The sequence below is a fragment of the Cyprinodon tularosa genome, unplaced genomic scaffold (genome assembly GCF_016077235.1).
Source record: "Cyprinodon tularosa strain WSP-4 unplaced genomic scaffold, ASM1607723v1 ctg356, whole genome shotgun sequence".
Classification (NCBI taxonomy): domain Eukaryota; kingdom Metazoa; phylum Chordata; class Actinopteri; order Cyprinodontiformes; family Cyprinodontidae; genus Cyprinodon; species Cyprinodon tularosa.
Genome location: NW_024039070.1, coordinates 385247 through 409050, shown reverse-complemented (window position 1 = coordinate 409050; position 23804 = coordinate 385247). Strand labels below are relative to the sequence as shown.

At 39.8% G+C, this 23804-nt stretch overlaps 1 protein-coding gene across 3 annotated transcripts; it reads left to right on the top strand.

Annotated features, from left to right (window-relative positions):
* The first annotated feature begins 973 nt into the window (after positions 1 to 973).
* Positions 974 to 23207, top strand: si:ch211-225b11.4 (thyroid adenoma-associated protein homolog). Of its 3 annotated transcripts, none has more exons than XM_038295563.1 (31): positions 974 to 1169; positions 1244 to 1424; positions 1507 to 1596; positions 3185 to 3212; positions 3294 to 3442; positions 3540 to 3662; positions 3742 to 3868; positions 4620 to 4765; positions 4845 to 4929; positions 5006 to 5142; positions 5710 to 5907; positions 5996 to 6701; positions 6779 to 6931; positions 7521 to 7630; positions 7714 to 7874; positions 11884 to 12047; positions 12125 to 12289; positions 12377 to 12525; positions 12624 to 12764; positions 14183 to 14287; positions 14365 to 14565; positions 14654 to 14804; positions 16921 to 17173; positions 17609 to 17845; positions 17927 to 18131; positions 18243 to 18431; positions 18809 to 19062; positions 19159 to 19326; positions 19417 to 19686; positions 20896 to 21098; positions 21202 to 23207. In XM_038295563.1, the coding sequence occupies exons 1-31, from the start codon at positions 1051 to 1053 to the stop codon at positions 21489 to 21491; spliced, it is 5658 nt and encodes a 1885-aa protein (XP_038151491.1). In that variant the 5' UTR covers positions 974 to 1050; the 3' UTR covers positions 21492 to 23207. The 3 variants fall into 3 exon arrangements, with proteins under 3 accessions (XP_038151491.1, XP_038151490.1, XP_038151492.1); XM_038295562.1 differs by having other exon boundaries at positions 19156 to 19326; XM_038295564.1 differs by lacking the exons at positions 974 to 1169; positions 1244 to 1424; positions 1507 to 1596; ... (4 more) ...; positions 4620 to 4765; positions 4845 to 4929 and adding an exon at positions 5255 to 5336 and having other exon boundaries at positions 5010 to 5142; positions 19156 to 19326.
* The last annotated feature ends 597 nt before the right edge of the window (positions 23208 to 23804 follow it).

The window sequence follows — 23804 nt, the reverse complement described above, 5'->3', positions numbered from 1 at the left end:
CTGTATATTTAGAAAATCTGTTAAGTCTTTAATATCAAATCTCTTAGTCTGTGAGGCACAAGCAGAGGCTGCTTTAGAATTAACGCAAGGTATCCCCTTTTCTTTATATTTGTATATTCATATTTTATATTTGCTTGATTTTGCAGACAAAATGCAAATTAAAAGCAAAATATTAAAAAGAAAAAATATTAAATATATACTGACTTAAAAAACTGATTGAAAAATGTGAGGTAGCAATTAAACAAACATTGAAATTAAAAAAAAAATGTTGTAAATGGGTTTACATTTGGTCTTTAATAAGTAATATAGGATTGAAAGATATTTCAAAATTATTTTATTCAGTTTTAAAGGACTGAAACATTAGTTATTTATGCAAATCTTTGCTTTGAGAATTTAATAGATTTACCATATATATAACACAATAAGATATACATTGAAAATTATTGTTTTGTAACTTTTTTTAACAAAAAAATATACATACATTTAAATATGTTTAAAGTTAACGTAAACCCAATTCTCTTTAACTCCGAAACAAATAAATGTAAAGTGGGTCCAGAATTTGTTCGAAACAAAAAAGGAAACGAAAGGTTATTCAGCTAAAAGTAGAACGGATCTATGGGGTGCCGTTTAAGTTAAGCAGTCAAAAATTAGGAGCAATATTTAATGTTATTTAGAGTGTTTTAAGAGAAAAATAAGGGGGTTACTGGCACCCCATACAGATTAATATCCATACATGTTAAAATAAAACTCAAACAGAAATATATCATGTAGAAATTTCTGTTATAAGGACACGAGCTTAGTTTAAAACAAATGTATGGCGCAGCTCCATATATATAAGTCCCCTTAAGGAATAAAAAAATTATATTTTTGTAAATTTCTTTGAACTCTAAAGTCACTTCAGTTTATGCAAGTTTCGGCCGCTAGATGGCAGCATGTCGCAGAGTGATCCCTACACCGAATCATAGAAGTAGAAGTTTGTCAGCAGTAACAGCAGCGTGCTTTCAGTCATGTCCTAACACTAGGCAGACGCACTTAGGAATAAAATCTAAAATGTCGTTTGAAAATCTGACAAAAACTCTGCAGGGTTTACTTATCAGAGAAGATCTAACACCTGGAAATGGCAGCAAGATCCTCCAGCTGTTTGTCAATAAACTCTCTGAATCCTCTAGGTTTGTGAAACGTTTTCTAAGTATCTATGCACCGTTTATAACCTAATAAAAACGCCACTTGTTTAAACGAACAGGAGCAGCGTTAAAAGAAGCAAGGAGCGCAGTTTGGATGAGGCAGTCCAGCTGATGAGGCAGATCTCAGAGGAACAGCTTCATGGTTTGGAGGAAGAACATCAGCTGCTTCTGGTCAGACTCCTCCTTTCCCTGCAGCTGGAGATGGTCAACATTTCCACAGCCTGCCGGAAAGTGGACCGGGTGAGCTCCACAACTTGATGCTTTTCTTGTAAAATAACATAACAAAATAATACATAATGAAAACTGAATCTCTGCTCCACAGATGCTGCAGCATCTGGCAGAAAATGTGGATCAGCATTTGGTTTATAAAGAAACCCTGCACATCTTTGACTCCATAGTGAAAAGTGATCAGGTACACACACCATCATTGGTGTTTGGATGCTTTGTTTTCAATTATACTGCACATTACACATATAACAAATTGTGAACTGATGCAAATTAATTCACCTGGGGAGTGTTGGCCTACTGGTTAAAGCAGTGTGTTGTGATCTGAGAAGGTTGCAAGTAGTAGTTTGATCCCCACAGCCTGCACTCTGGGTCCCTGAGTAAGACCTTTAACCCCACACTGCTCCCCGGGCGCCTCACAATGGCAGCCCACTGCTCCCCAAGGGGACGGGTTAAATGCAGAGGTAAATTTCTCCAGTGTGAGATCAATAAAGTTCAATTATTATCTCAAGGCGTTTGAGTTTAAACTCAACTGTAACACAGTTTCTAGAGATCAGTCATATCATACAGGCAGATTAAATAACAGTTACTTGGAAGCTTACAGTGATGTTCAGTTTACTATTTAAATTTGCCAAAAATAGTACCCAACTATTTCATCATGCCTTGACTCAAGTGTGTAACTTTGTCATGAAAGTTTGTGGCGACACTTGGGTGGTGGGTGATGGAGCTACAGTTACTCCACCGAAACACAGGAGCAACGGGAGAGAGGGAAAAAAACACGGACTAAAAACGCTCTGAACACAGACAGCTGCACCCAACCTCTGTTACCTTTAGCTAAAGTAAATTAACGGAAGGGGAAAGAATAGCAAAGATAATTGGTTGGGACTGTCCCCACCAGGCCTTCAGAAAGTTACGCCTGTGCCTTGACTATAACAGAACCTCAGTGGATAATCGACAGCTTGGTCAGAATGCTTGGCAGCCAGCTTTATGGTCCACGGTGACCTAAGAAATCATCTCAGAACTCATGTCTTCAAATTTCCTCTTAGAGGGTTTTCTGGTGTCTGATGTTGGATTTTTAGTCAACTTATTTTTTGTGTTTTGTATCTTAAGGTAAGCTTTTATTTAGTGCTTAAAAAGTCCTTCCCAGAACAGCTGTATTTACCCTGTGATTAAATTCATACCAGCAGGACTCCCCCAATTGGGTGAATGAATACAGACTCATGCCACATCTCATCGTTTAAATTCAAATTTAGACTTTTTTTCATCTGTCAAAAAAGATACACAAAAAAGAAAAGAAAAATATCGCTACATGTGACAGAATTCGTTTGATCTAGGGCTGAAAAAATGAATCTGATTAATCGATTATTGATATCATCATTCATCAAGGATAATTGCCAACTATTTTAGTAATCGATAAATTGTTAATTGGAGTATAGAGACTGTGAAACATGTCTTTAGGTCACAGAGAGACCCGCATGGAGCAGTAATTATATCAAAATGTAAAAAATATTTAGCATTTAAGATTAAGAAAACTTTTTCGTCTGTCAATATGCTCTATCCAGAACCCTTCAAGTGGAAACATTTTAGTTTCACCCAGTTTAATTTAGTGAAAAATTCTTTAAGGAACCTTTAGTTGTATGATTATTAATCAAATAATCTGAAAAAATAATTGACACATAAATCGATTTGCAAAATAATCATTAGTTTCAGCCCTAGTTTGATCACTTCCTAAAATCACTTCAGTTCTTGGAAATAATTTGGATTAATTTTTTCAGGTTCTTTCCTTGGAGGATCTGCAGAGAGGTAAGTGCAGAGCGACCATAGCATAGTATTTTAGTACGTCTCTGATCTAACATCTATTTAACTGTTTCTACATGATTCTAGCTTGTATGTTCCTGGAGGACAGTGCAGTTGGTCGGAGGATTTGGCTGGAATCCTGCGTGCCCATGCTACAGAGATTATCGGAAACTCTCCCTGCTCTGTTACAAGAGGAATCCCAGAGAGATGGACTGATCTGTTACACTGCTGTCAAAGTACATATATAACATGCAATAGGAATCACAGCGCAGAGCAGGCTGTATTGAAATAACCTCAACTTTCCTTCTAACATGTGAACTTTAACGGCTGCAGGTGTGTTTGCAAGTGTTTCAGCTGTTGTGGAGTGAAGTTGCTCCTCTGGTTTGGGAGGAGAACGGCAGCAAAGAGGCAATCCAGAGGATCCTGCAGGCTCTTATGGACATACTCATTGGACAGGTGTATTTTTTTTACAGCATATTGTCTGTCAGATGATATACATGTGTTGTTAAAGCTATTTATTTGACCCATCATGCAGTGCTGCAACAGGGACACGCGTCTTTTGGCAGGAACTGCTGTGGCGATGCTGATTAACACGGCGTCTCAGAGCGGAGCTGCAGACGCTGCAGCATGGAGCCTGCTGCAGGCCGCTCATCCAACCACCCGTAAATATCATTTATCATATTTTAGAAGAATAAATCAAGTGATCAATTAGGTGGAGCAAATGAGAGTTGTTGGGTTTTTTTTCTGTCAATTCACAAGCCTCATTATTTTAAATTAGAGGAGATTTCTCACGACAAGCAGCCAGTTCAACACAGGGAAAAAGAAAGGATCCACAAAGCCCAGCTTTACTCACTGGGAGCTGCTAGTAAATTTGACCTACTTGAAACAGTCTGACAAAAAAGTAAAAAAAAAGTGAATTGTTTCTTATTGAGCATAAATGCTCTTTGTTCAAGTGAATAAAACTGTTATTTTGGAACAGTTACATGTTTTATTAATAAAAATACCTCAAAGTCAAATAGGAACATTTAGCAGATTGAACTGGAGGAGGACCAGATGTATACCAGAAACAGATTTATTTTTAGCAAGGTGATGAAAAACCGGTGTAAAAATGTTTAACGTGCATTACAAAATAACTTGAAGAAGACCATTATAGAAGTGGAAAAAAAAATTAAAATACTTATTTTGTCTTCCATCTTTGGAATTATCCATATAATGTCATAGAAACAGAATGATATAAAAATGTTCAAATGGTTAAACACCTGTAATTTTGGTAATACCAACAATGTTAGCCCTGGTGATGTTACTCTTTCAGGTTATAATGCATGGGCAGATTTACCGCACCAAATAATTTTTTCCCACATTTTGAGACACTTTTTTTTTTGACGGACGGCTTTTATTTCTGCTGTTTCTCAGAACTCTTCCAGCTCACTGTGGGGGTTCTGCAGGTTCAGTGCAACCCAGCAGGGAAGGACGGAGTGAAGCGATTGGCTTTGAGCAGAGGCCTCCTCACCTGCTGTCGATCTCACATCTTACTGAGTCCGAACCCCAACAGCCTTCAGGTGGAGAGAGTTACCATGAAACAGGTGCTGAACTTTCCAAGCGCAATGTCTATAATGCCTTCTTTTTTTTTTTTTTAAGACCTGTTTGCTGCTGGATGGTTTGTTTCCTCTTGTTTCTAATCTTTGTGCAGAGAAGCAGGACTGCCACTACTTTGCCTTTGAGGGTGAGTGAGATCCATACCATCTGTTTGCCCCTTTAAGTTATTTGGTTTTCTGTTTAAACCCAAAACACTGTTGCAGTGTTAACCCTGTGGCTGAGGAGAGTGAAAGAGTGTGTTGATGATATCTGGAAGGCGACCGGCGCCCGCCTCCTGCCTGACGACAGCAGGCTGCTGCAGAAACTCACTGACATTATTTGGACCAATGCAGAAAGCCCAGTGAGTCACCGATCATTATTGTACGGCAAATGAAAATCCTCAGAAATAACACACACTGTCATGTTTTTGGCAGTGTTACTCAATGCATTTATTAGGTTTTTTTTTTTCCCAGGGGGAAATAAATGTGGAGCCAATTAAATGTGCAGGGCTGCTCAGTGGTGCAGTGGGTAGCACTGCTGCCTTACAGCAAGAAGGTTCTGGGTTTGATTCCTGGCCCAGTGTCTTTGTGCATGTAGTTTGCATGTTCTTCCTAAGCATGTGTGGGTTCTCTCCGGGTACTCCGGCTTCCTCCCACAGTCCAAAAACATGACTGTTAGGTTAATTGGCTTCTCTAAATTCTCCTTAGGTGTGTGTGTGTAGGTTGTTTGTCTCTGTGTTGCCCTGCGATGGTCTGGTGACCTGTCCAGGGTGTACCCCGCCTCTGGAGATAGGCACCAGCTGGGATAAAGCGTGATAGAAAATGGATGGATTAAAGGGGGCATTTACCGATCAGATGGTTTGGTTAATTCATTTTAAAAATCCCATCGATTTTAGCCTTAGTAGCTTGTGTGTGTCTGTGTTTTGCAGATAGATGGGGTGCCTGAGTTTGCCAGCAGTGCCTTTACTCTCTTACTGAACCTTTATGCCATGGACTCTGAGCAGTTTTGTGACACCAAGAGGAATTTTTATTTTATCCTTCTTGAGCGCTTATTGAAACTACCCTGGGAGGCAAAAGCCAAATACCACCGCCTTTGTGCTCTGCTGCCGTATGTGGGAACGGATCTGGTGAGCATTTAACAATGTTTTGAATGTTTCTTTATTACCTTTAGTAACTGATGTTTTTTTTTTTGTGTGTGTCTCTGTTCTTATTCAGATGTTGAATCAATACAGTGAGGTTTCCAGTCATCTCTTGAAGTGCCTATCGACCAATCACCTGTCACCTTGTGCAGCAGAGTTTTATAAGTGTCTGATCCAGCAGCAAAGGCGAGAGTCTCCAGCTTCGCTCTCTGAGCTGGAACTCGCAGGACGCTGGGCAAAGAGCTGGCAGCCTTTCCTGGTGGAGGCTCTTACATCTGACATCACTCTTCTACAGAACAACAGCTCCACACATTTATTGCCCTGCACCTTTCAGGTTTTCTCCTCTGCCGTGCATCACCTGCTCGCCTCCTTAAACCCCAACAAGCCGGGCCATTTGCACGCCTGGGCGTGCATCCTGAGCTCCTACCGTGCTATCAGTGGCTGCTCGCCCTGGGCTCTGCAGGAAAGCTCCACCTTTTTAACACTGGAGCTGGCTCTTGGGGCTGCGGATGACAAAATCCGTCTGGCTGCTCTCAACCTGCTCTGCTGCAGCCCAAAGACCAGAGACGTCCCCAGCACAGAGGAGATGAAGATACTGAAGGAGTTTATTCCTGAGAATTTGAATTGCGAGTCCTCGCCTTTCCGACAGCACCTTCAGGCTGCAGTGAGAAGGTTTCTGGTTCGTATCAGAGATGGATGCTTGGCACACATCAGAGGAGAGAAGGGCAAAAAGAAAAATCCCAGCCATGAATGTAGAGAGAATATTCTGGAGCAAGGGATTGGTGAGAGAAAAAAAGAGCTAAAGGATCTGTTAGAAACTGCCATCTTTGATTTTTATGTCTCTTTTGACATCATCCAGGCTTTGTGGAGTGGTTAGGTCAGCTTCCATACAGCTTCCTTTCACCTGGACACAGCTATCAGAGGAAGAAGACAGCGCTTCTGTTGCTGTCTGCAGTCCTGGAGACGTGCACAGACACCTGGAGCCCCGACAAAAAGAAAGGACAGCCACCAGGTGAGCCACTAAAGAAAAAGATTTTTTTATGGAGTATAGGACCTTCCAAAAGTATTCACACCCCTTAAGCCTTTCCAACATCTTGCTGCACTGCAGACTCATAAGCATAATGTATTTTAATAGGATCTCATATGTAGGATCAAAGATGTGTTAGAAGGTGAAATGAAAGGAAATAATTTAAAGCTAAATCTGAAAAGTGCGGCTCACTAAAACCCTGGATCTCTGTACCTTTGGGCCTCTGATTGGCCCTTTCCTTGGTCTTCTAGTTAGTTTGGCTTGAAGGCCTTAGTTCTGAGGTAACTCCATTCACTAATTGGGTGACTTCTGAGGGCCTTTATTTGGACTGGATTTACTTAACGGATTGTAGAATATAAGAGCTGGAATACTGATACAGATTGTTATTTAATTTCATTATTAAAAATGGACCTTGTTGATATTTCATGTAAAATCCCAGTGAGCAACATTAAAGCTCGCAGCAGAATGTGAAAAAGTTGAAGAGTCCTCTTACATGTGCATGTTCCTTTGCATCATACCTATTAGTTATTAATGTGATTTAGATATTTAATAAATAAGTTTGACTTAATTGCAGCAAATATAGGCCTTCTTATTGCCTGTGCCAGACAGAGAGGGCAGTGGGATTTCTTCTGCAGAGCCAAGCAGCTGCTTCTGCTCAGCTGTCTAGAAGACTCTACAAATGAAGTAGGTTTATCTCAGCAGAGCCGTTCGTTTCTCCTCATCTAACCTGAATGAAATCTAATGCAAAGCCTTTTTATTTCTTTTAGATCAGGGAGCTCTCAGCCACCATTTTGTTGAAGTTTTTCCCTCCCAGTTTCCCTGCGGACATTGCTGAAGTCCTGGAGGTCAGGAGCAGCCAGCTTCTGCGCAGCCCTCGGGTGCAGGAGGCTCAGATGGGAGCGCTCATGGTGAAAATACTCCTCCAGAAGTAAACCTTGTCTCCTCTTCAGCCCTCATCTTTTAAAATGATTCACACCCCTTTAGTTTTAGTTTCCTTTACATTCTCAAGCCTCATAGTTTCAGGATTTTATGTGTTTAAAAAAAAGGACAGTTTAGAGAATTATTGTGAATAAGTTTAAATAAGTGGTTTTTGGTTAATGGTTTTTACATATACAATGCTGAAAGGTGTTGCATGCATTTATGTGGATTTATGTGTGAATATAAAAGCATAGCAAGCTTTCTATATATTTATCTATTATTACTACCAGAAATAGAGGTTTTCTTCATACTGTTATGCACTGTTATGGTCGTGGAAAAAAACGAACAAATAGTGCAAATAATCCTTTCCTTTTGTTACCTGCGTCTTTGATGCGAGGAACCTGGGTCTGAATGCCAGGAAGGGCATCAGGCATAAGAACTTTGCACTGGCTTAGTGCGTAGACCCCTAAAAGCACTCACTTTGGTCCACGGAAGATAAACTGCGGTTTTTAATGGTCCATAATTAAATACGAAGTTCCTAGCAGAACTTTGCAGAAGTCGATGCGTTCGATCTGGATGTGTTAGACATGAAACACGTTGAAAAGATGAAGGATTCCGGCCCTTAAGAGTTTAAAAGGACTTCCAGATCGAAACATTTCCTTTGTAACCATGGCTGAGTTAGTAGTGATGTACTCATATTTGCAGCCTATTAAAGGACTGTCCAGTATTTAACTGTCTATTCTGCATATTCCCATCTACTCTGATCAGCTTCCCTTTTAAACAAAAAAGGCTTCCTGACAGCCTGATGTTGCCATCAGGGTGATTTAAAAAAAAGTTTTTTTCCTCCAGAAATTAGGCTTTTTTATATTGATGCACATTATGTAATACTTTAGTGCAGAGGTCTTCAACGTTTTCCGGGCCAAGGACCCCCAAACTGATAGCGAGATGGAGCGGGGACCCCCTAATTATATATATTGTATGAAATTGTGTTTTATCAATTGGTCCTATAATCACTCTTATTACAGATGGTAAAGTAACAAAAGTAATTTCTCCCTGGGATTATTGGAGTATTTCTGATTCTGTTGCCTGGTTGATGGGACAAGTGTTGTGAATGAAACGGTGCCCAGCTTGATAGAGCTGTGTGTCGCTGAATGTGTGCATTGAAGACTGAAAGACATCTTCTGCCTCCATTTATCTGTTTACTACAGTGTGTTGAATTCATGTTAATGTGTATTTAAATACATTTCAATTAGTGGAAAAAATTGCAGGGGGGAATATAAAAAAAAGTCTAATCAACCAAAAGTTTTGCAACGCCCTTGCAGTACCGCTGTGGACCCCCTAGGGGTCGTGGACCCCTGTTGAAGACCTCCTATTTAGTGCATAATTTTGAACAACAAGCTTTAAAAACTATGGTTGTAATGAAAATGTTTTTTTTTTTTTTTTTTGTCATTTAAGTTTTTATTGTTATTTTTTCAGGAACAATACAACAAAAATATAAAAGTGGCACATTGTAATTAGATTACAGTAAGTTCAGCAGAGTTAGATCCTTTTACAAATTCAAAAAAATATGTCCAAATCCGGCTTGTTTTATCCTGAGTGTCGTGAATTTTTGATAACAGTCTCTCATATGAAGCAGTTTCTGTCATCATTTTAATCCAGTCTGATGTTTGTGGCTTGTGGGGGCTTTTCCATATTCGTAAAATTAGACGTGCAGCAACAAGAAAACCAGTCACAGCAAACTTGTAAGTGTCCATAGTGAACCCAGGAGGTATAAAACATTTACTGCCAAGCAAACACATTTGTGGTGATGCTGGGATAGGTAAACCAATACATCTTTCCAGATATTTTACAACCTCTGTCCAAAATGGAGCCACCAGGGGGCACTCCCAGAATACATGAATGTATGTGCCAATATCACCATTGCATTTCCAACAGGTGTTCTTCTGTAATAAACCCATTTTAAATAATCTGGATGGTGTAAAATAAAATCTATGAATAATTTTGTAGTGAATAAATTTGCTTCTTGCATCCCTGGTGGCCCATCCTACATTAGAAACAACATTTTCCCACATATCTTGCATAATATTAATATTAAGATCTTTTTGCCAGCTCAGTCTTAAACCTTCACATATTGCACCTTGGTCACCTAAAAGCTTCTTGTAATACATTGATGCAGTTTGGAAATTTTTTGGTAAGTTTAGCCAGGCCTGTAATGGGTTTTCTCCCTGTATATTGCTCAACTCAAAAACTGAACCTACACTACTTCTTATTTGTAAATATTTCCAGAAATCCCCTTTATCTGTAAGATTAAAGGTGTCTCTCAGCATTGCAAATGACATGAAATTGTTATCTCTGTACAAATCCTCAATCTTCTGGACCCCTCCTATTAACCATTTCTTCCAATAAACAGGAGATTTCCCAATACGCACTACTGGGTTGTTCCAAACTGAGGAGTAAGTCTGTTTATATGAGGAGATGCCCAATATTTTGTGAGCCTTATTCCATGCCCATTTAGAATGTTGTATAATTGGGTTATATTGTAGTTCACCTTCAGGCTTATGAGAAAGCAGCTGGATGACTTCAAAAGGAGTTGTTAATGCCCTTTCAACTTTAACCCATCCCTTATCCAAGTCTTGCTTTTTCCAATGCCTGGATAATTTATTCAATTCAAATGCAATATTGTATAATTCTAAATCTGGGAGTGCCATCCCTCCTGTCCCTCTCAGAGCCGAAAGTTTTTTAAGACCAATTCTCGGTTTCTTCCCATTCCATAAAAATGTTTTGATTAGCTCATTATATTTCTTATACCAGGTGTTACTAATAATCAGGGGTACCATCATTGAAATATAATTGAATTGTGGGGCAACCAGCATCTTAATGGTATTAACTTTACCCCACAAAGTAATATTTAATAGTTTCCATTTATCTATATTATTTTTTAAGTTATGGAGCAGTGGTTCTATATTGATTGAGATTATATTATTCAACTCCGGGCTTAATTTAATGCCAAGGTATTTCATACCAACAGGGGTCCATCTAAATTGGAACTGTGAGAGGTGAGTTTGGAAACAGTTCTTTGAGACTGGCATGGCCTCAGACTTCTGCCAGTTGATTAAGTACCCTGATAACCTTGAAAAATGTTCAATTGTTGACAAAACCTCTGGGACTGAAGTGGAAGGATCCCTAATAAGAAGTAGAATATCATCAGCATACAGGAACATTTTATGTTCTTCTGAGTCCTGCACCACACCTTTGATATTTTCATTATTTCTGATTGCCGCAGCTAAGGGCTCCAAAAAGAGGGTGAACAGAAGGGGACTCAATGGGTCTCCTTGTTTTGTCCCGCGTTGTAGTTTGAAAAAAGGTGAAACTAACCCATTTGTTGACACAGCGGCTCTAGGGTCTGCATAGATCACACTAACCCATTTGATTAAGCCTTCCCCAAATCCAAATGCTTTCAGAGTGTATTGGAGGAAGCTCCATTCTACCCTGTCAAAGGCCTTATGGGCATCCAACGACAGGGCCACTACTGGAGTGTCATTATTGCGATTTTGCCACATGAGGTGCAGGAGTCTTCGGACATTATCTGATGATGTCCTTCCCTTCACAAATCCCACCTGGTCCATATGAATTAGGTGTGGCAATATATTTTCCATTCTAATTGCAATGACTTTTGTCAGAATTTTACAGTCTACATTTATAAGACTCACCGGTCTAAAACTGCCGGGATCCATAGGATCCTTATCTTTTTTATGTATTAAGGAAATTAGGGCTTCATTAAAAGTGTCCGGCATTTTCCCCAAATCAAGTGATTCTTTGAAGACCTCCGTCAAAATTGGAGCCAGTTTGTCTGCAAATTTTTTATAATACTCCGATGGGAACCCATCCACTCCTGGCGACTTCGATGGTCTCATGAGAGAAATTGCCTTTTTTACTTCCTCTACTGTTATAGGGCGTAATGAAAATGTTTAATGGATGTTTGTTTTTAGATGATGAAGTATGGACTGTTCTTCCTGTAGATCAGGACATCGGTGTGACGACTGCAGTCTAGGTTTGTCTGTCAACCCTGGAAGGAATCCCAAAGCCTTTTGTGTGGTCAGAGACCTAGTGAAGGAGCTGGAGGAGCATTACCTGATGGCCAAAGTGGACATGATGGTCTCTGCCAGAACCAGGCCTATACATGGTGACTGTTATCAGCCGTTCATATTTATAATGATGAGAAATCTTTTTCTTAACTTGAATCTTATTTTTATGTTTCAGGCGTGTTATGTGCTCTTCAGAGGTGTTTGCTGGAGGCAGCTGATGATATCTGTTCTATAATTGACCGAAGTCTCATCACTAAGCTGTTGGATCTTCTGGAGAATATTTCTCTGCTGTTGCTTGCGGTTCTTCATGGGGACCGGGAGGCTTTTGTTGCTGAAAAATGTAATCAAGCAACATTAAGAAGCAGGGAAAGATCATTGCAGATCTTTTTTTTTTCACAATGCAAACTGAATAACTTTTCTTCTTTAGATGCTCCCCCTTCCTTTTGTGATATGGGAAACGCCATCAGCTCTCTGATATCCCAGCAGGCTGGAGGTGATCAGATGGATGAAGAGGATTGCATCCTGCTGTCTGAAGAGCACAGCCTAGTTCTCACCTGCTGCTGGGTCTCTCTTAAGGTGAAACGTCCACGATTTAGATCCCTACCTTCAACACAAGTCTGCTTTTAGAAAGTGGAAAAACTGATTTGTGTTTCTGCTCCATTTCTTTTCATTAGGAAACTGGAATTTTTTTAGGATCTTTGGTGGAGAAAGTTCTGAAAGAATCCAAACAACGTTCTGAGTGTCTTTGGGCTAAAGACGATTTAAGGAGGGCTTCAGAATTATTTAAGGATATTCTTCTAAATTGCCGCCACTGGGTATGTTTTTTTTTTTTTTTTTTCAAAATATACAACTCTAATCAGCGGCGTGCATGCATTCATTATTATACTCACTAATGTTGAGCTTTACTAAATTTATTTTAACAGTTTTCCTTCCAGGATTGTAGGGTTAGATTCAACAAACAATCTCAGTTATTTTCATTACAGGAGTTAGGTTCCTTTAATTATCATGAATTATGATGAAAACACAAATAAAAAAGGCAGAGTGATAGAGCTTGTAATCCTGAGGTTCTGAGTTTAAGCCCACAGACTGCCACTCTGGGTCCCTGAGCAAAGACCGTTAACCCTACACTGCTCCCCAAGGGGATGGATTAAATGAGAGTTCATTTCATTGCTCTGAGCATGTGACAGTGTTATGACAATAAAAAAAAAAGCTGTAAAAGTTGGATATGATCACCATCTAATACTAGGTCCGAACGTACAGACGTAAATATATAACCCATGGTTAAATGACTCTAACTTAGTTGTCCCTTAATCACACTATTGTTAAAACAGCCTATACTATGGTCTCAAACTATGGCCCTATCTGCTGCTAAGATCCTCAAACCTTTTAGGCTGTCTATTTACTTTCATTAGGACGGTACTTTAATAGAATGAATGTTAACCTTAGTTTAAAACTTACTTTTACTTTATGAATTAAACCCAGAATGAAAATATATTTAGTATGTGGCTGGATTTTATTTTTCTCTTTTTTCAAACCTCTCATATTTAGTTTTAGCTTAAACATATAGATTTTTTCCCCTGTGAATTTTTTCGTCTGGCCCTTTGTGTTTGGTTTCATTGTAAAGGGCTTTAGACATTAAATCAATCAATTTCTACATTTTCTATTCTAAGTAGAGTAACAGACCCTTAGTATGATTCCTCTGCAGCTATGCTTAACAGCTAGTGCAGTGTTATCAGTTTTAAAAGCCTCACATTGATCCATTTTACAATGTAATTCCTAAATTATGATTCTTTAGCTTTTATACATCCACTCTGACTGTAAAACATTTTCACCATTGGGCTTGCCCATATCCACAGCAGCTGATTTCAGTTGAGTTTATTTCTTTATGTTATCTGTATTTGAGTTTAGTTTTTTTTTTTCACTTTAATCTTGTTATCTATATTTTTTATTCTTAGATCCTCAAAAAGTTCCTTGTAGAATCTTTAGCAGAACTTTAAGGATTAAGTTACTTTTAGGTTGATATTGAAGTCTGTATAATCCTGACTCCAAGCAGATCAGGAAAAAGTACTGATTTTTCAGTTAAAAATAGTTTCAGCTCTTTTTTTAAATGATAAACCCATCTTGTAAAATATGGTGTTTCAATGAATCAACAAACACATTTCTTTTCTGAAATTCGTGCCCATAATTACAATGATGTTGAATATTCTCAAACCGATTTTGTTTTCATCCCCAGGGGGCAGTAGAGGGCTGCTGTTTAGGCTTCACAAAGTTCTGCACCTCTCTGCTGAGCAGCAATGATCCAGACCTTCAGGATATTCCAGCTCAGATACTCAAAGAAGTCAGTAGTTTTTTATGTTTTGCTAATAAAAGAAAACTTCTTCCTTACAGATGTGTTCCTCTCTGATATGATTTCAGGGACTGCAGGTTGTTCAGTCCCCCCGCTCGGCGTCTGTGACCCGACGTGCTGCAGGGTTGCCCATCATGATCCTGTGCGTTCTGTCAGCAGAGGAGGCCAGTAAGGCGAGGCCGCTGTTGACCCTCAGTATGCAAACTCTGTTAGAACAGGCCAGACGTCCTGTTGATGAGAACTGGGACCAAACCCTGGACCTCCCACAGGTCTGCTGACAGTACAGCAGCTTTCAGTTTAGTTTTATTTATAAAGAATAAATAAAATGCTATGTGTTCATTTTCATCCTGTGCACAGGTGTGTGCTGTTCACACTCTGCAGGCGTTGGTGCGCGGAGCAGTTTTGGGAGCAATTGTTCTTCAGTTTGCTCCTGATGTGGCCATATTGTCTCTGACTCTCCTCAGATCTCCCTGCTGGGCCATGAGAAATGCTGCTTTGCAACTTTACAGTGAGACACAAAAAATGTTTTGCCTATTCACTATAATAACCTGCACCTTTAGTATTAATCTTCCTATTATTTTATTTTTTTTTATGTAACATTTGTGGATAAAAACAGGAGCGCCGTTCCAAAACATATTCACAGACAATAACAATGCTTCTTTACATACATGGTTGTGTTTTCACAATTAACAATGCAAAAGATAACAATAGCAAGGGAAAGAAATAAACATAATGTGAAATTGAAGTACTATTGGCTGAGGACCGAGGTTATAATAGTTTGGGATTTTTCATTCTATTTGAGTTTTTGGTTACTATGACTTTATTAATGCTTATCTTTTGTTTAGTTTTAGTTATTTCTAGTCTGAGAAGATCTAGTCTATGAGTTAGTCATAGTTTGGTTAACTTTTGGCAAAGGATTTAAAAGTCACAGCATTGTATTGATGAAATTGTCCATATATATTATAAAAAATGGTTGAATTATAGCTGACTTTACCTGAGTGCTGGGGAAACAAACCTTTTCAATGCTTCTCTGAGATATATATATAGATATACACTCACCGGCCACTTTATTAGGTACACCTGTCCAACTGCTCGTTAACACTTAATTTCTAAGCAGCCAATCACATGGCGGCAACTCAGTGCATTTAGGCATGTAGACATGGTCAAGACAATCTCCTGCAGTTCAAACCGAGCATCAGTATGGGGAAGAAAGGTGATTTGAGTGACTTTGAACGTGGCATGATTGTTGGTGCCAGAAGGGCTGGTCTGAGTATTTCAGAAACTGCTGATCTACTGGGATTTTCCCGCACAACCATCTCTAGGGTTTACAGAAAATGGTCCAGTGGTCCAGAAAAAACATCCAGTGAGCGGCAGTTCTGTGGGCGGAAATGCCTTGTTGATGCCAGAGGTCAGAGGAGAATGGCCAGACTGGTTTGAGCTGATAGAAGGGTAACAGTGACTCAAATAACCACCCGTTACAACCAAGGTGGGCAGAGGAGCATCTCTGAACGCACAGTACGTCAAACTTTGAGGCAGATGGGCTACAGCAGCAGAAGACCACACCGGGTGCCACTCCTTTCAGCTAAGAACAGGAAACTGAGGCTACAATTTGCACAAGCTCATCGAAATTAGACAATAGAAGATTGGAAAAATGTTGCCTGGTCTGATGAGTCTCGATTTCTGCTGTGACATTCGGATGGTAGGGTCAGAATTTGGCGTCTACAACATGAAAGCATGGATCCATCCTGCCTTGTATCAACGGTTCAGGCTGGTGGTGGTGGTGTCATGGTGTGGGGAATATTTTCTTGGCACTCTTTGGGCCCCTTGGTACCAATTGAGCATCGTTGCAACGCCACAGCCTACCTGAGTATTGTTGCTGACCATGTCCATCCCTTTATGACCACAATATACCCAACTTCTGATGGCTACTTTCAGCAGGATAATGCGCCATGTCATAAAGCTGGAATCATCTTAGACTGGTTTCTTGAACATGACAATGAGTTCACTGTACTCAAATGGCCTCCACAGTCACCAGATCTCAATCCAATAGAGCATCTTTGGGATGTGGTGGAACGGGAGATTCGCATCATGGATATGCAGCCGACAAATCTGCGGCAACTGTGTGATGCCATCATGTCAATATGGACCAAACTCCCTGAGGAATGCTTCCAGGCCGTTACTAGCATGGGGTACCTAATAAAGTGGCCGGTGAGTGTATATATATATATATATATATATATATATATATATATATATATATATGTCATTCTACCCCAGTTCTTCCCAACTCTGGAAATATCAATGTTTTCATCTGACATGAGTTTCAGTTTTTTAAGTTGTGTCCATCAGTCTGTACTTGCATCAGTCCATATATGTCTGCTAATCCATCTGCTTCTCTTTCTTTTGTGCCTATCCATCCATCAATCTATGTGGTTTCCATAATAGTGGTCATAAACTTGTAATTAAATCCATCTATGGACTAACACTATCAACACATGTAATTATGATGTGCTTTATGTTAAATAATCATAAAATAACACCTTGAGGTAAAGAATTAATAGACATAGAACTAATTTTATTTATGACCACCTCTAATCTACACTCATTAAAATGTCCTGTCTTAGGTTCTCTTTGCTCTCGAATGCTTGGCCAGCGATCCAGCAGTGTGGAGACCGGACCCATCCAGCACAGCATGTCCCCTGCTGCCTTCTTCTTTCACTACCCTCCTCTTCAACCTTTCCTCCTTGGCGAGTTGAGAGAAGCAGCAGAACACGTCCAAAGGCCGACCGCTGGGGCGAAGCTGCATCTACAGCCCTCACTATACCCCATCCTCACTCTGCTGGCCCAACTCCAGCCTGGAGTTCAGGACTCATCACAGTAGTTATTGTTTGCTTTCCATTCCACTGATGTTAAATAGGTCTCATTCATGTGCAGTAAACAGTATGCAACATTATGAAGCATGAAGTCTGGTGTTGTGATGTTAGTCATCCCTTTGTTTATGTTTGCTTCTTCAATGCATAAAAAAGGCAGTTACAAGATAAAAAACTAGACACTATGATTGGAGCAGATTTTGTTTTTCTTAGGAAATCATGCAGACTTGTGGAATAATAGATAACAATAACCTAGAGCGTAACATCTCAGTTTCCAGTCTGAATGGGAGGTATTATAGATTTGCAATGATTCGATTAACCGTAATATTCAGCTGTGAATCTCATTCTAACATGTTATAGGAGTTTTTTCTGCATGTGAATCCCTCCTAAACTAATAATAGCTTTTCTGACTGTGAATATCCATATATGTTTTCTCTGACAGGATGCTGTTGGACTACCTGCCTCCATTACTGCAGCTCTCTGCCAGTCCCATTTATAGTGTGAGAAGGATGGCCTCCATAGCTCTGGTTGCCATGACACCCCCTTCTGGGTACATGGACCTCATCGTGAAGCTGACCTCTCAGCTCCCTGGTCCACAGGAGTCCTTATGCCACAATCGACTCCACGGCCAGCTGCTTCAGATTAAAGCCCTCCTGGAGCGAGCTCTCTGTCCTGACAGGTGAGATGGAAATACAGAGGGTGCTGAAATATTCATCAGATATTCCCCAGCCCTAAAGCTCTGCTGTGTTTATGTTGGTAGTGCCGTTTCTGCTGACTTATGTGAGGTGGTGAGCAGAATGCAGGCCTCCATGTGGTTGGGGACCACAGCTCAGCGCTGCCTCCTAGTGAGAGCAGTATACCTCAGTGTTGCTGAATCTCTCAGAAGACATTCCTGTGACTCCTTTCTGTTGCAGCTAAGTGACAGACTCATGCATGATCTCTATGCACCTCAGCAGGGTCTCGAGGTGTGTTCTAAATTAAGATTGTTTTTATATTGATTGGTCTCTTTAGGACTAAAACAATGACTTAGAAAAAAGAGAAATTTTGAATAAACTTTAACTTTCTGCTCTCTATAGATTGGCTTGGCATCCTTCCATCAAGAAGCCCTTGAATTCCTCTGTGCAGATCCAACGCGGGCTCGTCAAATCTGGGAGAACTTTTCTGCAGCCTCTCCTGAGCTGAGGCTCTCAATGGTCACGTGGCTGCTAGATAAACAGAGTTTGCATCAGGCTGACATGAAAGAACTGATCCAGAGGGTGTTGCAGGTAAAGCGCAGAACTGAACTAACAACCTGAATACAAAAGAGGCTTTCAAAAAAGACCAGTCTAGCAGCTTATTGTGTGACAAACATCTAACTTAGTCTGGATGTTTTTGAAACTGCTGTTTGCGCTTAAATGTGTGTTTTCTCCTTTGATAAATGAATGTGTCAGTAGGTGATTGTTTTGATAATATAATATATATGCTTCATTGTAAAGCAGTTGTTCTTTTAGATCAAACCTTGTTCAAGAATAAGTCAGAGTTTAGAGCTAAATCCATATTTGCTTTCTGTTGTCTAGTTCACTATATTTCAGGGTGAATTTAGTATTTAGCACCTGTTAGACCTATTAACTGATGGTCATTTTTAAATTTTCTCTATATCCAGTTAAACTTGAAGGAAGCTTTGCTGGACGACAGTGTGGATTATCGTACCAAGTACCTCGCAGCTCTGGTTGCTGTGATGACTGATGGTGGCGCTGCTTTGCCTCCGCCTCTTTCCGACACGGAGCCTTGCCTGTTGGAGTGTTTGCATTTATTACTTCAGGACTTAGAGGTTCAGAAAGGTGGACCGGAGTTCCTGTCTCAGGCTCTATATGCTGCTAGTCTACTATTTTCCCAATTATCATCAAATAGCACCAGGTTATTTTTTATAATTTTTGTATATTTTTTTTTCATTTGAATTCTTTTTTTTATAATTCTAGTCCATGTTAACTCATCTCACTTTTTTCTAAGTAGTCTAAAGGCATCAGTTCTTCAACGTTGGTGCGGTATTCTGGAAATTCAGCGGGCTGCAGAGGCCCCAGAAGTCCTCAGATTGGTGTGTGGTGACGCTCTTTGTGCAGCTGGTGTCCCTCTTATCAACAGCCTTAGAGAGCACAGCTCTCTCCCTGTAGTCATGATGAGGTATGAAGGAAATCATATCATGTTGTTTAGTCTTCAGTAACTGTCTCCGGTTGCAATGCTTAAAAGATCTGGAACACTTTTCTGGTGCAGGTTGATCAACACAGGCTTGTACCTACTGCAGGATCAGAACCAGCAGGTGAGGCAGAAAGCTGCCCGTTTTGCCTCTCTGCTGCATCATTCAAGACGAGCTGAAAAGCAGAGCAGTGTCTGCATCATGCAGGTCAACCGAGCTCTGAAGCTTCTCCTGGACCTCCTGCTGCAGGAATGCTGGGACAGTCCTGGCATGCTAGAACTGCTGCTTTCCCACCTACCTCAGGCTGACATCAGATCAGTGCTGAGAGGAGCCTCAGTAAGAGAAGGGTGTGTTACTTCACTAAATCTGCACAGTGCCTTGCAAAATCAGCCGTAACACTTGAATGTTTTGACATTTTTTTCCCTTTACAAACACAAATTTCAACACAAATCTAAATCCTGTTGAAATACAAAATAGCACTTTTTAGACATATAAAAATCCGCCCAGAGCGTCTTGTTTGGTTTTCCGATTAACGCTCCACAGGTGGTCAGCCATTTCTTGGGAAATGTAGGTCATACCCATTTCTTTTGTCATTTAATGAACTAAACTGAGCTGTAGGGTGTTGTAAAATCTTGAGGGTATCGTTTTATGACCTCACTTTGTTTAATAATTCTCCATAACTTTATCGCTGTGTCCCTTGGCTTTAAAGGTATACTATGCAACCGGGGGTGATTTTCCAGCGAGGCTCCCCCCAGAGGGCGAAAGTAAAAGTGCACTGTCGTAAATATGCTCAGCTGTTCTCCTGGTTTCTCCGTCAAGCCAGTCGCAGTTGTTTTGAGCTTAGCAGACAGGCGAACACAACGAATGACGAACACAGTGAAAGTATGAACATGCACACAGAGAAAGAGAAACCATTCCAATGTAACTTACAATCGCATCAGCAGAAACGCGAGGTCCGCGTCAGCCTTGCAGTCTTCTTTTTCTTTAGCTCTCGCCATTCGAAAAAAGCTTGCCCGATGTTCACCTGTGTACGACTCCTCTCTCTGTCCAGAGCCCTTTTCCTCTTTCTTTCCTGCTCCGACATGGGCTTTCACTGTTTTCTCTCTGGTTCCTCCATGATAACTGCACAAATATCGCCACTGCGCTAGCAACGAGCATGCTTTTAACTGGGGGCGTGTAGCAGTTCTCGCCGTAAAGCAAGACCGACTCTTGCGAGACTTCTGAGCCTGTGGGTGCGGGTCGGTGCTCCTGCAATTGCAAGTGCGGTATTTCCCCCACAGACCACCAGGGCGGCCGAGAATACCTTTGTTCAACCTGAAATAAATAATTTAATCATCCAAAACATAGGCTGACGACTATGAATTTCTGAAAGCAATTGGATGGATTTGTTTTGGAATTTATTGACACATTCTGGGCGCATCCCATTATTTATCGCTCAGTTGATCACATAAAATATATTTAAATTTATGGTTGCAAGTTCACAAATCAAAGGTCTATTGATATTGATATATATATATATATGTAGGTGATAATTGGTATGTTTTTTTTTTTTGCAGGAGTTCCAGTCTGTACGAGCAGGATGAGGTGAATGTGTTTGCAGAGCCCTCCATCATGTCTGCACACCTGCTGCCCTACCTGCTGCAGATGGCTGAGAAATCCTCTCAACCCTCTGCTTTGGCAGAGACACTAACTAATTGGGCAATGGAGAATGCAGCACAGCTAATGGATAACCTTAGCGCCTGTGAGCAGCTCCAGCCAGGTACACTGTCACACATGTCGTATGGTGTTAAATTATTAGAGCTGAACTCTGGAATATTTCCCGCTTTATGTGCTCAAATAAAACTTTTTTTCTTCTCTTTTAGCTAAAACATTGACTCCCTCTTGGCTGGCTCTCCTTGTGGATCCCTGTTTCCACAGTGCTCTTTGCGGCCTCTTAACCAGAGCTGCCTTTCTCCATCACCTGGTTAAAACCTTCGCTTGTATACGACATCTGTGGGATCCTTTAAAGATGCAGATGCGTTTGCAGGATGTTTATTCTTTACTAAGTCAGAGTGGTGTTCACCTTCCCCCTGCTTTAACAGTTGTTGTGAATGCTGGAGCACTGCCACTGTACAAAGAGCAGAGGGGAGCTGACCAGTGTGACCTGGGATAAAATTAGTTTCTGATATTTTCAAAGTGGACATGACGCACTCGGTATTAAATGTAATGTTGATGCTGTCGGGCTGCAACCGTTCTTAAACTTATGCAAGAGCTAAATGGGTAGGGTTAATGGTGTAACCCTGTTTGCTTTTGGGGGAAAAGAGCTTTTGGTCCTTGCCTAGATGAAGCTTTATGCCTGTTTTAGTGGCGTTTGAATCATAGGGAAATGCAATCAGAACAATACCTCCAGGTCATCTAGGCAAATTTGTTCTTATGCTGCTCTTCTGCAGCAATCGTATCCAGGCTCAGACTGATGCAGTGATGTAATGCAACAGCATGTGGAAATATTGCCTGCTGAGCAGCCAGTGGGGGACGTGATCTGGGGTTTGATTTTTCCATTAGAGGCCTTCTTACTGGATAAGTGTCCATTTTCTCAGCCGTGAGAGAGCTGAGGGCAGACTCTGAGGGATCTAAATGAGATCTGGTGGTTTGTCTATAACAGCCCACACATTACAGCTGCCTTACATCATCAGATAGTCCACTGCTAGATTGATAACCACTAGAATTCAGGAAACTTTCAACATTCAATTCAATAGTTTCAGTATTAGGTGATTAGTAGAATTTTAGCAGAGAAAGTTAATTCCTTGATGTAGAAAATTAATCAGAATCTGTCTGTAAACCAGAAAATGAAGTTTCTCTTGTTTTGTTTTTTTCTCTATGTATGAACAGTTTGTTGCACCAACAAGTGCATGGATTTTATAGCTATGACAGTTTTCCCTGTGACCTGCTCTAGGTTTACATGGTGTACAGTAAGTATCCCCATTTTAAGATTTCTTTTTTTTTTTCTTTTAACCAAAACTAAATAGAATTTAAGCAACGGTTCCTTTTTTTTCCACTGAATTTACCTTAGAAACATACAGGGAGTTGATTTTTTTTTTCTGAAGGTTCAGTGGCTGTTCTTGACAAAAAGGAAAGGAGACTTTGATTGCATAAATTTTAGTAACGGGAGAGCAATTCTCACAATCTCAAGCAGAGGTAAACAGAACTTAACAAATGTCACATGATTCATTCATATCATTTATCAGATATATTCCAATAAATAAATGCGATATAAAACATAAAATTTACTATATCTTATATGGATATTTTAAAACTATGTCTAATATAGGGAAATAATCAGAATATTTGTCAAATATAAAACAAAGGTTTTTTTTTCTTGCTGAAACCAGACTTCTCAGCCTGAAATATCTTGCATTCCCAGAAGGTGTAAAAAGTGGGTAAGTGACCATACTGAGAGTATGTGGAGTAGTAGAAAGCTTGCATCCAACTTCTTTACTTATTAACTAAGGCAACAGGAGGAAAGGCAAGGATAAGAGGGTACAGCTTCTGTAATCAGGTGTGTATTTTTATATAAATACTGACTTGCGTGCCATTTGAGGCTTGCGGGTAGTATTTTTCCACTGCTAGTAAATAAAATGTTCCTGTTGATGCATTTATTCTAAAATCTATATGTCATTGTTTGAATGATTATCTTGGGCATGCTATTCAAGGAAAAATGTTATCATTGTTAGATTTTCTTTGATAACTTTGTATAACCAGACATTGAATGAGCACATATTTTAGTATAAAATGAAGAGCAGCATTTGATGTGAAATCAGATTTACTTGCTGGGTATTTGTGAGTTTCAGTATTTTGATCAATAAATAAATGACCATTTAAAGTGCTCAAACTTTTCTTGAATATTATTTTTTTTTACTTATTTGTACTTTCTTGTTAATGTTACTTATTGCCTAGTCCCAAAGCAAAGCTTTAACATGTTATGTTGGTGAAGATTTCTCTACTTTTTTAAGACATATTTGATTTGTAGCTAATCTGAAAACTGTGATGTAATTCATTTGAAATAAAAGTGATGCTTTATGATTTTAAACTGCTAATGTTCATTTTCTTTGCAGACAAAGAAATATGATAAAATAGTAGTGATTTGGTAGTTTTACATTCCTTTCTGTACAAGTTTATGCTAATAAGCTGTTTGATTTGGACAAAATTTGAACAATTTACCTTTATATCTTTTTTTTTTTTTTTCGGAAATGACTTTATGTAAAAGACATTAAAGGGAAAAAAAAGGTCAGGGAAGGAATAAAGTGAAGGTTTAAAGCATGCACCTCTGACCTCAAAGCATAAAGAGGCTTGGAGCTTATCACCAAGATGAATCATCTAAACACCAGTGGAAACGTTCAGGAACCTGTTAGCAGTAATGAGGATTAGATTTCTGTGATGCAAAAGAGGGTAAACTAAAATCTATACATTGTTTTATCACTTTGAGAGA